We start from the raw sequence: 14,815 nt of genomic DNA on the forward strand, positions 1-14,815 counted from the left end.
GAACAGTAACTGCGAGCTACACGTCAAAATAACGAACATATCCATGAAGGTGGCGGACACCGTTGCTTTTACAAATCCCCCCGAGGCAACCTTCCATTGCAACCTGATTCCAGCGGGCTATGCTCGTGTCTTGGTTGATGAGGTGGTGGACCCACCATATTCGGAGCTACAGCTTGACATTCCTGGAGGTGACGACGAGCGCTTTCTCGGAGAGGCCAAACATCGTATCATCCTATGGAAAAAGGATTGCATCATCTTTCGAAGGCCACCGACACCGCGTCAGCCGACTCCTCGTCGAAGTCCGCCACCGAGTCAGCAGACTCCCGCTCCTGCAAGTCCACCAAGTCCGGCAAAGTGTCAGGCCACTCCTCCTCCAAGTCCGGCAAAGTGTCAGGCCACTCCTCCTCCAAGTCCGACAAAGTGTCAGGCCACTCCTCCTCCTCCAAGTCCGCCACAGCGTCAGACGTCCACTCCTCCTCCAAGTCCGGCACAACCTCAGGCCACTCCTCCAAGTCCGGCACAGCTTCAGGCCACTCCTCCTCGTCCAACTCAGCCCCGTCAGCCGTCTCCGCCGCCTCAGCAATCGCAGAAGAGACACCCCGCAGCTATGGTGCGTAGCGGTACGAGTCGAGGTAGTACAGGAAGTACAGGCGGAGGCAAGCGATATAAATATGGTCCAAGCCTCACGCCTCTTCCGCAGAGGGCTTATGACAAGTCCAAGGAGGAAAACGCAGCCATATCGAAGGCCGAGGTGGAAGCCCATTTTGCACCAAAACCGCCACCGCCGCCAAGGGAGAAAGTGCCTGAGGAAACGATTGACCATTTCATTCGTATGGCTCAACCACCAGCTCCCAAGCCTGTTGACACAGACTATGAGCGCCACATCAGGAAGTTAAATCGAGCACGTCTACGTAAGGAGGCGAGCTCGGGATCGAGCAAACAACAAGCAGCTGTCAAAAAATGCGGGAAAACCATTCCCCAGCTGGGAGAACAGGCGGCACAATCGATTCCCTCGCTTGTTGTGCCAACAACACGTGACAGTACGCGCGCCCAATATTATTATGGGCAAATAGTTTACGTTCCCGAGGTGGGCAATGTGGTAATAACCAAGGACCATATAATGCAGGCTGAAGTTTTCAACATCACTGTTGGACAACTCCTCGAGATCGAGCCCATGCCTGTGCTTAGAGAGGATGAAATAAAACGGAAATATGTCCGGGGCCAACCTTTGGTCGAGCCAGACAAGGTCAAGAACCTCCCAACGAGAATGTATGAATTGCATCAATGGTACATGAAAATTACCAAGATTTCAGATCGATTGTCCCTCATGGTGAATGTCAAGGAGGAGCATTACTTCCATGAGAAAGCTCTGTCCGTTGAGTATTCTGAACTGTTTCAGTTATACAATCAAGACGCACTCGACAAATCTATCGTCAGTTGCTATTGCCTGTAAGTGATTCCTTTCTGTAATTTAAGTCTCAAGCTAGCTGTAGTGATCCTTTTGATCAATCATTACCTGTAATTATCCTCACTATATTCTTTTCTGTGGTATTATGCATGATGAAGATGTATGAAATGAGAAAAGGTGGATGCTATGGCATTGGGTTCATTGACCCAAACACCGTTAATGAATACACATGGCAGATAAATCCACATCATCAAAATGACGTAGAGGACAACATGCTAGAGTTCTTGAAGCGCCTCAAATACAATGAAGATATACTACTTCCTTACAACTTCCAGTGAGTCACACTGTCTTGTACTACAAATTCTCTGTTTTTGTCTACTAGCTAGCTACATGTTTTTGCTTACATATGCCCGCTTAATTAAGACATGCAAACGTGTGTGCATGCAGATTTCACTGGATCTTGTGTATCATTAAAGTTGACGCCGGAACAGTTGAAATACTGGACTCACTACTCAAAGTTAAAACTGACTATAACATCTTGTTTGGGATAGTCAACAGGTAATTTCAATCATTATTAACTATATATCTCGTCCTATTTAGTTCGTCATTTCATGATATGAACTATTTAATAACCCCTTTATTCATTTTCTTTGTCGGCGGGCAGGGCTTGGGCAAGGTTCATCAGCGTCACGGATGGCGAATGGAAAAAAAAGCTTCAATGGTTTCGACCCAAGGTAAGTAATTAAGTAGTACTAGCTAGCTAGCTAGCTGCCATCTCTTTAATTATCAGGTTTGATTAATTATTATCTGATCAAGTTCCGTTCTCGTAAAGGCCCTGAAGCAGGCGCAGGGGACTGGTCTGTGTGCATTCTGCGTTTGCGAGAACATTCGCATGATGGCGTCCGAAAGGAGCAGATCTCAAAGACAGGAATGGGTACGCTTGTCAGAACATTATTCACAATTTTTACACCATTATCGATATCTAGTCACACAACTAATACACATGCATATTGATCTTCTTCTTAACAGTTCAGAGAGGTGCGGGAGAAGCTCCTAGAAACGGAGCGCGTAGAAGCACTTCAAGAGGAAATAGCGGGATTTTTGCTCGACCAGGTCATAAATCCGAAGGGAGAATACTATTATCCGCTACCGCCCCCATGAAAACCATTTCCAATTGTCGTCGTGCTCCGAAGGCACCAATTAGGCTAATGCCACTGGCTCCGAAGGCAACATGCATATGTAGGAGAAATTGTATATAGTTATACATTTGTGTATGTGTGAATTAATTAATATGGTGGTTTGTGAGACATTGATGATATATATATGCATGATTGGTTCTACTAGAAATTCTATATATATATATATATATATACATAACGTGTACAATGTGTAGTATCGTAAAATACCAGCAAACGAAAAAGAATTAAAATGAAAACACAAAATTAAATGAAAAAAATCATAAAACTAAAAAAAACCCAAACCTTATAGTACCGGTTGGTATTAACAACCGGTACTAAAGGGCTCGAGGCCCCCGGAGCTGGCTCGTGCCACGTGGTTGCCCTTTACCACCGGTTCGTGCTGAACCGGTACTAAAGGGGGGGGGTCTTTAGTGCCCACACTTTAGTGCCGGTTATGGAACCGGCACTAAAGGGCCTTACGAACCGGTGCTATTGCCCGGTTCTGCACTAGTGGTAGTTTCCTGGTTGGTCGCGACAGATTGCCGCTGCTACTCCCCGCAGACCATCGAGGGCAACCGCACCGTCTGCATTGAGTTTGACCATATTCCCTGGAGGAGGAAGCCATCGCTGCACCATATTCCCCTGTTGTCCCTCAGTCGGTCTAACCTGCCTTGGCGTCTCACACACGGACAAATCATGCAGATAAGATTCCACAAAAGCATTAGTTTTTGGGGCTTTGGAATATTGATTCATGTACTGCCTTCCTTATCACATACCAGATCGCCCAAAGTGTAACCACCATCCTAGTGAACTGATGATGACTGAGCTCCTCATTTAAATCAAATATCCAATTTTTTGCAACTGGTTGTCTGTTCTCTGTCATTGTTACTACCAAGTCATCATCTGAAAGGGCCCATGTGCACTGGGCCATTGTATGTTGTATATTTTTTTCGTGCATGTTGTACATTTTTTAATACAACAGGAAAAAGATTTATACATGTTCAAATAAATTCAAGTAGATGATTAACAAAAAACTCAAATATTGGTTGCAATTTTAAAAAATAATCATAATTTTTAAAAAAATGTTAATGCAATTTTAAAAGAGAAAAGAAGAAAGGAAAAAAGAAATAGAAAAACCAAGTAGAAACCAAAGAAAAAATGAACAAAAAAAAAACATGAGAAAAAACCAAGCATAAAGAGAGAAAAAAAAGGGAAAATCAGTGTGGAAGCTTCTGAAAACCGAGAAAAGAAGCTTCTGAAAGTTTCAAAGAACATTTAGCTAGAATTACACGTGCGGGGGGTGCGATCGTGATCGATCGAGAGCCTTTATTAGGCCGGCCCACTTGATAACTGACAAAATAGCACATAGGTGCCGCGTAAGGGATGACTTATATTCTGCACCTTAAGTGTTAAAGATCATTTGGCCCACACGCGGCATGGAATCACCTAATATGTGTCATGGTTTTCTTGGGGAAATGTCATCTGGCATCTGTTCACATTTTTGCACTTTCCAATGAACCACTCCCCTACAGTTCAATCTCGTCTCACGGACCTTGGCACGATCTTGAAGCGACATCAGCTTCACAGATTTGTTCATGTAGGCACCAATTGCAGTGAGCGACCTTAGCTAGTGTATCCCTTACCCGCTCTATCTTCACCACTCTCTCATATCCCTCCTCCCACTTGCAGAGACATCCTCTCTCGTCGTAACTAAGGCTCTCCCGACGAGGTGCCCGACGATTGCTAGTATTTCCCGGCATTTCTCCATGTGTGCGGTGCGAGCGGAGGGGGGTTGGGCTCAAGGCGGTCTTGATGATTGGGGGCATGGTTGTGGTGGCGGGGGCCACGCATTTTCGTTATCTCCGTGGGGGCTGCATGTCGTGGTCACTGGGGATACATGGTGGTCGGGATGCGATGTGCGTGGACTAGCAAAAGGCCTCGCCGTTATCTCCTGGGTGTTTTTCCCTGCGTGCGCTGCCGGTTCTATGCAAGCACCTGGTCATGAGTTCCGGGTGAACGCCTAGGTTTCCGTGCTGGATATACCTGGAATGGCTATGTTTTATGTCGTTAACTTGTTGAAGGCATTGCTCGGATATGCTCGGATTGGTTCTTTAGGGTGAAAATCTAGATTCCGACCTCGTGTGGTTGGATGCGGTGACGGCGACGCTTAAGCGTCGCTTCCGTTGTAAAGGCGTTGTTGTTGAAGAATCTCGTCGTTGGTGTGATGTCATGAGGTGGTTGGTGCGGATATGATAATTTATGTAGTTTGCAGATCACGGATCGGATTGCTTTGGTTTTTTTCCTAGCCTATGCATAGTTTTGGTATTGTATGATTTTACTATTAGTGGGTGTGTGTGTGTGTGTTTTTGTATGTTTGTAATGGTTGTGTGCATCTTAGCTATGTAGAGATCGGGTATGTGCTCATTATGTCTTGTATAATTTTGATGCTCCATTTAAAGCAAATAAAATCCACCATTTATCGAAAATGTGGATAAACCACCGCCAGTCGTCGGAGTGGCACGGTGTGGCTGGTGCACCATGCAGGACACCAGGGTATTATCATGGTTTTGGGTACCGCCCGAGAAAAACGGATACCGGGCGGTTACCGCGTTTCTCGCCGCCCCACGAGAAATACCTATCCCGAGCAAAAAATACCGAAATTTTTGAATGAATTAAATTTGAACGCTACAAATCTAATAAATTACTTTTGGTTCTCATTTCAAACAACGCCTTTACTCTGGCGTAGTGGTAACCATCTGTTATGCGCCTCGAGAGGTAGCTGGTTCGAGTCCTCTTCCCGCACTTTTTTCTGTTCTTTTTGTTATTTTTCAGAGTAGGCAGTAAAAAAATGACGGTCTAGAGATTCGAACTCGCAACGTCAACATAGCTAAGGGAGCGCGTAGTTGAGGTACTCCCTCCATTTTTGTATATAAGGCCAAAAATGACAGTCCAGAGATTCGAACTCGCAACGTCAACATAGCTAAGGGAGCGCGTAGTTGAGGTACTCCCTCCATTTTTGTATATAAGGCCACAAACTCGAATTACAGGTATCAATGTAAAATTTAATGTCTGCTTTAAAAGTCAATTTTTCTTTTTTTTACTGAGATCATTAATACCCCACATGCATGCAAGAAAACTGAGTGGAGGAAGTAGCTGACTGTCATTATAGTTGCATGCATGTAACTATTAAACAGGTTGCTAGTACGAGAAAATATAATTAATTTTACCTTGACTATTGTTAGTGGCCTTATATAGATGCAAAACGTATATTTCATAGTGGTCTTGTATATAAAAATGGAGGGAGTAGCACTGAGCTAGTATCTCTTTTCTGACTTGAATCAGTTCAAGGTATTATTATATCTAAGTTAAAATTGTTTGAATTCAAAATTCAATAGTAAATTTCGTCCGAAATTTGTTCGGTATTTCTCGGTAACGGTAACCGTGGTTACCGGGAATATCGCCCACCCACGAGAAAATTTGCCTATTTGGGATCCAAAACCTTGGGTATTATTACATGCGTATGCAGTATGCTGTCGTGGTTTTAGTTTAAATTACACTAAAACCACGACGAGTAATTTGGAACGGAGGGAGTAGCTACTAGAAATCGCACTAGTTTGAAACTTAAACTGACCGTGCAGCTAATTCGAAAGAGCAGGCTAGCTAGCTTTTCACTGCCCTGTATGCATGTGCGCGTGCTACGTTCATTCACGTTTTTGTCAACCTGCAAAGAAACTGAGTGTGCCACCTCGTTGCCAAAGAGGGTATGGGTGCTTCGCGGACGCAACTTCGCGGTAGTTTCCTTTCTCACTGCCATTGCCATGAGATGAACCAGACTCTCCTCCCTGTGTGTGTGCGCGCGCGCGCGCGCGCGTGTGCAGCTCAGGCCGCGGCTGCTCGACACGTAGTGGGTGTTGAGGCAGGCCCACGCCGATCGAGTTGCTTTGCTTCTCTCTCGCTGCTGCTGCGCTCCTCGCGGCTCGGGCACTTAAACAGGAGCCGCTCCACCACCAGCGTGGTCGTTGCGCTCTGTAGTTGTAGGCTTGTAGCTGGAGCCCCTTCAGAAGGAAGCACAGCAAGCTAGCAAGCTAGGAAGAACCTCCCTCCCGTGCATCTGACCAGCGAGTGACGGTGACTCGGTGAGTCCCCTCCATCTGCGGCCGTCTTGCTATGGTTTTTTTTTCTTCCTCTTCTTCTTCTTCTTCTTTCATGTTGAATGGGGACATGAAATTAGAGAAGAGGAACCTAACCATAAGTTGTTGCTGATCTCGTGATCTCCTCCTACTGCTACTCCTACCTAGCTTGGATCGATGTCCATGGACGGCAAGACCCCTGATCTGCTGCCTCTGAGCGCGGCCAAGAAGAAGATCCGCGATGGCGTCCCGCTGGTCTGCGCATGGGCGCTCATCAACACCTTCAGCACAGCAGTCAGCTACGTAGCCGCCGACTACATCCCCGTCTCGTGCAGCCAGGTAACCACCTACCCGTGTACTACCCTCCGATCCTTGACATTTCGACCGATCCATCATGCGCCCTCTGCACTGCAGTCCTCCTTCATTCTGCCGTGCATCGAGCTGACGGGCGCGGAGGAAGCCAGGGTAATCGCCCTCTGCATCGGGATTCTGTGCTGCGCCCCATTCCAGGCGGTCGCAGCGGCGCTGGCGCTGCTGCTCCCATGCCGTCGTCGCTCGGCCCGCCGAGCCCTCTGTAAGAATTATGGAAGCGTTCCTACTCCTCGAGGGAGCACTAGTAGAAAAAGGGTCAAATGTGAGACACATTAGTCCCGGTTTGTAACAGAACCGACACTAATATGTTCATTAGTGCCGATTCCAACGGCTAGGCGGGAGGAGCTCTTTAGTACCGGTTCGTGGCAAACCTTTAGCACCGGTTCGTGCCACGAACCGGTACTAAAAAAAGTGGTGGCAGGATGTAAGTGATTTCTTTCTGTTATACAATCAAGACGCACTCGACAAATCTATCGTCGGTTGCTATTGTCTGTAAGTGATTTCTTTCTGTAATTTAAGTCTCAAGCTAGCTGTAGTGATCCTTTTGATCAATCATTATCTGTAATTATCCTTACTATATTATTTTCTATGGTATTATGCAGGATGAAGATGTATGAAATGAGAAAATGTGGACGCTTTGACATTGGGTTCATTGACCCAAACACCGTTAATAAATACACATGGCTAATAAATCCACATCATCAAAAAAACGTAGAGGACAACATGCTAGAGTTCTTGAAGCGCCTCAAATACAATGAAGATATACTACTTCCTTACAACTTCCAGTGAGTCACACTGTCTTGTACTACAAATTCTCTGTTTTTGCCTACTAGCTAGCTACATGTTTTTGCTTACATATGTCCGCTTAATTAAGACATGCAAACATGTGTGCATGCAGATTTCACTGGATCTTGTGTATCATTAAAGTTGACGCCGGAACAGTTGAAATACTGGACTCACTACTCAAAGAAAATACTGACTATAACATCTTGTTTGGGATAGTCAACAGGTAATTTCAATCATTATTAACTATATATCTCGGCCTATTTAGTTCGTCATTTCATGATATGAACGATTTAATAACCCCTTTATTCATTTTTTTTGTCGGCGAGCAGGGCTTGGGCAAGGTTCATCAGCGTCACGGAAGACGAATGAAAAAAAAAAGTTTAAATGGTTTCGACCCAAGGTAAGTAATTAAGTAGTACTAGCTAGCTAGCTAGCTGCCATCTCTTTAATTATCATGCTTGATTAATTGTTATCTGATCAAATTCCATTCTCGTAAAGGCCCTGAAGCAGGCGCAGGGGACTGGTCTGTGTGCATTCTGCGTTTGCGAGAACATTCGCATGATGGCGTCCGAAAGGAGCAGATCTCAAAGACAGGAATGGGTACGCTTGTCAGAATACTATTCACAATTTTTACACCATTATCGATATCTAGTCACACAACTAATACACATGCATATTGATCTCCTTCTTAACAGTTCAGAGAGGTGCGGGAGAAGCTCCTAGAAACGGAGCGCGTAGAAGCACTTCAAGAGGAAATAGCGGGATTTTTGCTCGAACAGGTCATAAATCCGAAGGGAGAATACTATTACCTGCTACCGCCCCCATGAAAACCACTTCCAATTGTCATCGTGCTCCGAAGGCACCAATTAGGCTAATGCCACTGGCTCCGAAGGCAACATGCATATGTAGGAGAAATTGTATATAGTTATACATGTGTGTATGTGTGAATTAATTAATATGGTGGTTTGTGAGACATTGATGATATATATATATGCATGATTGGTTCTACTAGAAATTCTATTTATATATATATATATATATATATATATATATATATATATATATATATATATATATATATATATATAACGTGTACAATGTGTAGTATCGTAAAATACCAGCAAATGAAAAAGAATTAAAATGGAAACACAAAATTAAATGAAAAAGAAATCATAAAACTAAAAAACCCCAAACCTTATAGTACCAGTTGGTCTTACCAACCGGTACTAAAGGGCTCCAGGCCCCCGGAGCTGGCTCGTGCCACGTGGTTGCCCTTTAGCACCGGTTCGTGCTGAACCGGTACTATAGTGGGGGGGGCTTTAGTGCCCACACTTTAGTGCCGGTTATGGAACCGATACTAAAGGGCCTTACGAACCGGTGCTATTGCCCGGTTCTGCACTAGTGGAGCCGCGTGGTCTGTATATATTGAGACGAGAAGAAGCCCTCGTCGTAGTGTACAAGAAGAGGATTTGATTACAGGAAAGAGATTCAAACTACTACGGGAGAGAGATAGAATATGGTTGAGATTACATGTGGAGATAAACATAAACTCTAACACCCTCCCTTAATCTCAACTATCCTACATTCAAATTCCTCTTGAACTCTTCAAATAGTTTTGCTGGAAGTGCTTTGGTGAATCCATCTGCCACTTGATCTTTGGAAGGGATGAACCGTATCTCAACTTTTTTTGCTGCCACCCTTTCTCGCACAAAATGAAAGTCAATCTCTATATGCTTAGTCCTTGCATGAAACACAGGGTTGGCAGACAAATAAGTTGCTCCCAAGTTGTCACACCATAAACATGATATACGGTTCTGTTTAACTCCCATCTCATCCAATAACGACTCAATCCAAATAATCTCTGCAGTGCATTGGCCAATGACTTGTACTCAGCTTCTGTACTTGACTTAGACACAGTAGCCTGTTTCCTGGCACTCCATGACACAAGATTAGGACCAAAAAATACTGCAAAGCCTCCAGTTGATTTTCTGTCATCACTGCAACCTGCCCAGTCAGCATCAGAGAAAGCACTAACAAGAGCAGAATTAGAACGTCTGAAATGAAGTCCTATTCCCGTAGTATGCTTGACATATCTTACAATTCTCTTGACAGCTGACCAGTGTGCAGTAGTGGGTGCATGGAGGTATTGGCAAACCTTATTAACCGCAAAAGAGATATCTGGACGAGTGAGTGTCAGGTATTGTAATGCACCAACAGTACTTCTATACCTTGTACTATCTTCCTCCTGAAGTGACTTCCCTTCATATGCTGACAATTTCTCTGAAGAAGACAAAGGTGTGGGCACAGGCTTGCAGTTTGTCATCCCCATGCGAGATAGAAGCTCATTCACATATTTCTCTTGACTTAACACTATGCCATCTTGAGTCTTCTTGACTTCAATGCCTAGAAAGAAGTGCAAGTCTTCCAGATCCTTCAAAGCAAACTCTGAGCTCAAATCATGCAGGAGAGCATTAGTAGCACTTTGTGATGAACATGCCACTATAATATCATCTACATAAATGAGCACAAAAATTGCTACTTTTGCCTTGTTATAAATAAACAGAGATGTATCAGCTTTGGAAGCAATAAAGCCAAGACATTTTAATTGTGAGCTCAACCTGGAATACCATGCTCTAGGTGCTTGTTTCAAGCCATAGAGTGCCTTGTCAAGTTTGCACACATAATGTGGTGTTTTCTTATTTTCATACCCAGGTGGTTGTCTCATGAACACCTCCTCTTCAAGAACACCATGCAAAAACGCGTTCTGTACATCTAGCTGTCTTAGGCTCCATCCTTTGGACACAGCAATAGCCAACACAAATCTTATGGTTGCAGCTTTGACAACGGGACTGAACATATCCTCATAGTCTATGCCATACCGTTGTTTAAACCCCTTTGCAACTAGACGTGCCTTATATCTGTCAATGGAGCCATCTGCCTTTTTTTTTGATCCTGTACACCCATTTACAGTCAATAATATTTTTACCTCTTTGATCAGGCACAAGACGCCAAGTCTTATTTCTCATCAGTGCAGAATACTCCTCATCCATTGCTTTTCTCCACTTAGAGTCACCAAGTGCATCTTTTAATGTTGTTGGTTCTCCTGAAATACATAACATGCCATATGGTATAGTGCCATCTTTCCTTATTTTCGGATTGCGTATACCTTTCTGTAGCCTGGTCATGACTCGAGAAGCAACTGCTGCTGGCTGCTGTACAGGCGAATGCACAGAATCCGCAGAAGATCCACCAGCAGCTGACCCATCAGGTGATGATGCGCCAGGGTGCACAGAATCCGCAGAAGATCCACCAGCAGCTGACCCATCAGGTGATGATGCGCCAGGGTGCAGAGAAGATCTAGTGGTCCACGATGTGCCCCCCTGGCCACTGGACGCTCGGGAACCCGCATGGTTGTTGGGCGCAGAAGATCCACCACCCGCCTGCAGTTGCATGTGCGCGGGATGCGAGGCCGATCCGCCTACGCGGCTGACCCAGCGGTCGGGTGACGTGGCAGCGTGGGAGAGGCTGGTCCCGAAGCCTGGCCCGCTGTCTACTGGAGCGGGATCCGAGGAAGATGCGGCGACAGGATGCGACGCCTGCAGACGCGCAGGGGTGGCAGGCGCCGCCAAATCAGCTCCGGGATCTGCGCCAGCTTCGTCCCCTTCTGGAGCATGAAATAACACCTCGTTTTGAACCAAATTTTCAGGATTTTGATTGTTTTGACCACCGTTTTCGCCAGCAACCTGCACAGGCATAATAGTGGAACTAGGCACAGCAGAATCATCAGCATATTGGTTAGTACAATTGTCATCCCCGTTGTCAAAATTTCGAAGATTTGATGGGAGAAGGAGAATTTCCTTGCGAAGAAGAGCACCTGCATTTGGATGAAGCAATGCAAAAGGGAACACAGATTCATCAAAGACAACATCTCGGGATATGTAGACCCTACCGGTAGGAACATCTAAGCATTTTACCCCTTTATGCATAGGGCTATAGCCTAAGAAGACACATTGTTTTGAGCGGAAAGCGAGTTTTCGTGTGTTGTAGGGTCGAAGATTTGGCCAACATGCGCAACCAAAGATACGAAGAGATATGTAATTAGGTGTTACCCCAAGAAGCTGTGTGATGGGGGTTTCAAGCTTAATGACTTTGCTTGGAAGCAAGTTGATGAGATAGGTAGCAGTTAAAAAGGCTTCATCCCAAAACTTGAGTGGCATAGATGCATTTGCTAACAATGCAAGTCCTACATCGACAATGTGACGATGCTTTCTTTCAGCCGATCCATTCTGTTGGTGAGCATGAGGGCAAGAGACATGATGTGAGATGCCAAGTTTTTGAAAGAAGGAGTTTAGTTTCTCATACTCACCACCCCAGTCGGTTTGCATAGCAATGATCTTAGAGTTCAGTTTGCGTTCAACAAGATTTTGAAAGTTGATAAAAACTTGGAAGACATCAGAACGTTTCTTTAACAAGTAAATCCAAGTAAATTTACTATAGTCATCAATGAAACTAACATAATAGGAAAATCTACCAAGCGAAGTGGGGGCTGGTCCCCATACATCTGAAAATATAAGTTGTAGTGGAGCATTGGATACACTGGTAGAAATAGGATAGGGTAACTGATGACTTTTGGTCTGTTGACATGGACCACAAACTGACTCAACACTGGACTCATATGAGAGTTTATTTTTGCTAAGAATATAACTAACAATTACTGAGGATGGATGACCTAAACGACTATGCCACTTTGCTGAAGATGGCTTGGTGACGACATATGCTTGTTTGTTGAACCAGGATGATGAAGATGATATGAGTGGGTAGAGGCCTCCCACGCACCGTCCTCTAAGAATGATTCTCCTTGTTGCTAGGTCCTTAACCAAGAAAAAGTGAGGATAAAACTCTATAAGAATATTGTTGTCAAGAGTGAATCTATGTACAGAAATAAGATTTTTGGATGTTTCAGGAACATGTAAGACATCTTTTAAGTGTAAATTTTTCACGGGGTTTTTAACAATTGTGCTGCCAATATGTGTGATCTCCATACCTGAACCACTTGTCGTGTGAATTTGATCGCCTTCATTGTACCTTTCCCGCATTGTCAGCTTGTCAAGTTCACCGGTGATATGGTTTGTAGCTCCGGTGTCGGCATACCAATTTGTATCCACACAGTAGGAGACATCATGTGCCGCCTTCTCCTCCTGATCGCCATCTTCATATCTGAACCAGCATGAGTGTGCACCCCCTGGATGATGTTTAAGGAAAATCTGACATTCAGGGTAGTCATGCTGTTGATCACGCCCGTACTGCTGTTGTTGTCGAGGACGTCCTCTGTTGCCACCGCCTCCACCAGTAGGAGAGGGCTGTCGGTCGCTGCGACCGCGCCCCCTTCCTCCTCGCCCGCGGTAGGATCTGCCACGACCACGGCCTCTGTACACCGCATTAGCTGAAGTGTGGAAGCTGCCTGATGATGAATCGCCGAGCATCTCCATCCTCTGATCAAAGGCGGAGATTTGCGCAAAAAGATCATCCGGAGTAATCTGATTCTTGACAGCACCAATCGCCGCAACCACTGGATCATAGTCACGGTCTAGTCCTGCCAGAATATAATCCACCATCTCTGGATCTGACACTGGACGGCCAGCAGCAGCTAGCTCATCTGCAAGATTCTTCATCTTCGCCATGAAAGCAGAGCTTGACATGGAGCCCTTCTTGGTTGTGGTGATCGCAATCCTCAAGTTTGTGATCCTGGACTGCGATTGGGACGCGAAGAGAGTTGTCACGGTTGTCCATAGCTCAAAGGTGGAGTCCTTCCCAACAACCTGTCCAAGAATTTCTGGTGTCATAGAGTTTAGCAAATATGAGAGGACCTGTTGATCCTTTGTGATCCATGGCCCATATAGCGGGTTCGGCTCCATGGCCGAAGTCTTGTCCGCCTTGGTGATCTCCACGGTCTTGGGTGGAGCAGCGTCAGAATTGTCCAAGAGTCCTGTCACCTGCGCTCCTCGCAGGGCAGGCAAGACTTGCGTCTTCCAGAGGATTAAATTCCCTCTCGCAAGCTTCTCTGATGGAGGGGCGCTGAGGTTGAGGGCGACTCCTGTTGATGAAGACATGATGACGACGCCGGCGTGTTTTGGGGTGTGGTTTTGTGGCTAGATGTATATGGAAGAGGATGCTCTGATTACCATGTAAGAATTATGGAAGCGTTCCTACTCCTCGAGGGAGCCGCGTGGTCTGTATATATTGAGACGAGAAGAAGCCCTCGTCGTGGCGTACAAGAAGAGGATTTGATTACAGGAAAGAGATTCAAACTACTACGGGAGAGAGATAGAATATGGTTGAGATTACATGTGGAGATAAACATAAACTCTAACACCCTCGCCTACCTCGGGCTCGCGGTCACCGTCCTCTTCCATTGCATGTACGCCGGTGCCGTCTGGATCTTCCTCGCCGCCGACCCAGGATACATCTTCGGCCGGATCTACTTCACCGCCATCTTCTGCTTCATCGTGGTGTGCGACCTCCTCAGCTTCCGGGCCCTTCTGGGAGGTGATGGGTGGGGCATGCAGTACGTGGCCTATTTCTTCTGATCATGTTCGTGGATCAGCTCACCAGGTACTCATGAGAGCGTAGAGTATGCATTCATTCTGCTGTGACGATTGATGGAGTAGTGCCGTATCTAGTGCAGTGTTAATATCCAGATCGAGTCTACTAGTTAATTATATTACTCCATTTGGGTAATGCTCGCTGGCTATATAACTAGACTGGATGGATTGTGGTTATCTTTGATGTATTCGACCTTAATTTTCTCTATGTGATTGTCAGACATGAGTTATATATGCTATGTTGGTGAAATTGTTGCTGCAGTTGTTTCTGGTGTTAAAAATGTTTTTTTTTTCATTCATTCCGGCATCTGCTGGTGTATCCTCTAGGCTTAGATTGAG

The 14,815-nt window shown here is 45.3% G+C and overlaps 1 protein-coding gene across 1 annotated transcript; it reads left to right on the top strand.

The window, feature by feature from the left end:
* Positions 1-6,561: 6,561 nt before the first annotated feature.
* On the top strand, positions 6,562-14,461 carry LOC119279661. The gene is made up of 4 exons (XM_037560832.1): positions 6,562-6,722; positions 6,885-7,055; positions 7,131-7,284; positions 14,247-14,461. Exons 2-4 carry the CDS (start codon positions 6,894-6,896, stop codon positions 14,459-14,461), a joined length of 531 nt encoding a protein of 176 aa, XP_037416729.1. The 5' UTR covers positions 6,562-6,722; positions 6,885-6,893.
* The last annotated feature ends 354 nt before the right edge of the window (positions 14,462-14,815 follow it).

The sequence above is a fragment of the Triticum dicoccoides genome, chromosome 3B (assembly GCF_002162155.2).
Source record: "Triticum dicoccoides isolate Atlit2015 ecotype Zavitan chromosome 3B, WEW_v2.0, whole genome shotgun sequence".
In the NCBI taxonomy this organism is placed as follows: domain Eukaryota; kingdom Viridiplantae; phylum Streptophyta; class Magnoliopsida; order Poales; family Poaceae; genus Triticum; species Triticum dicoccoides.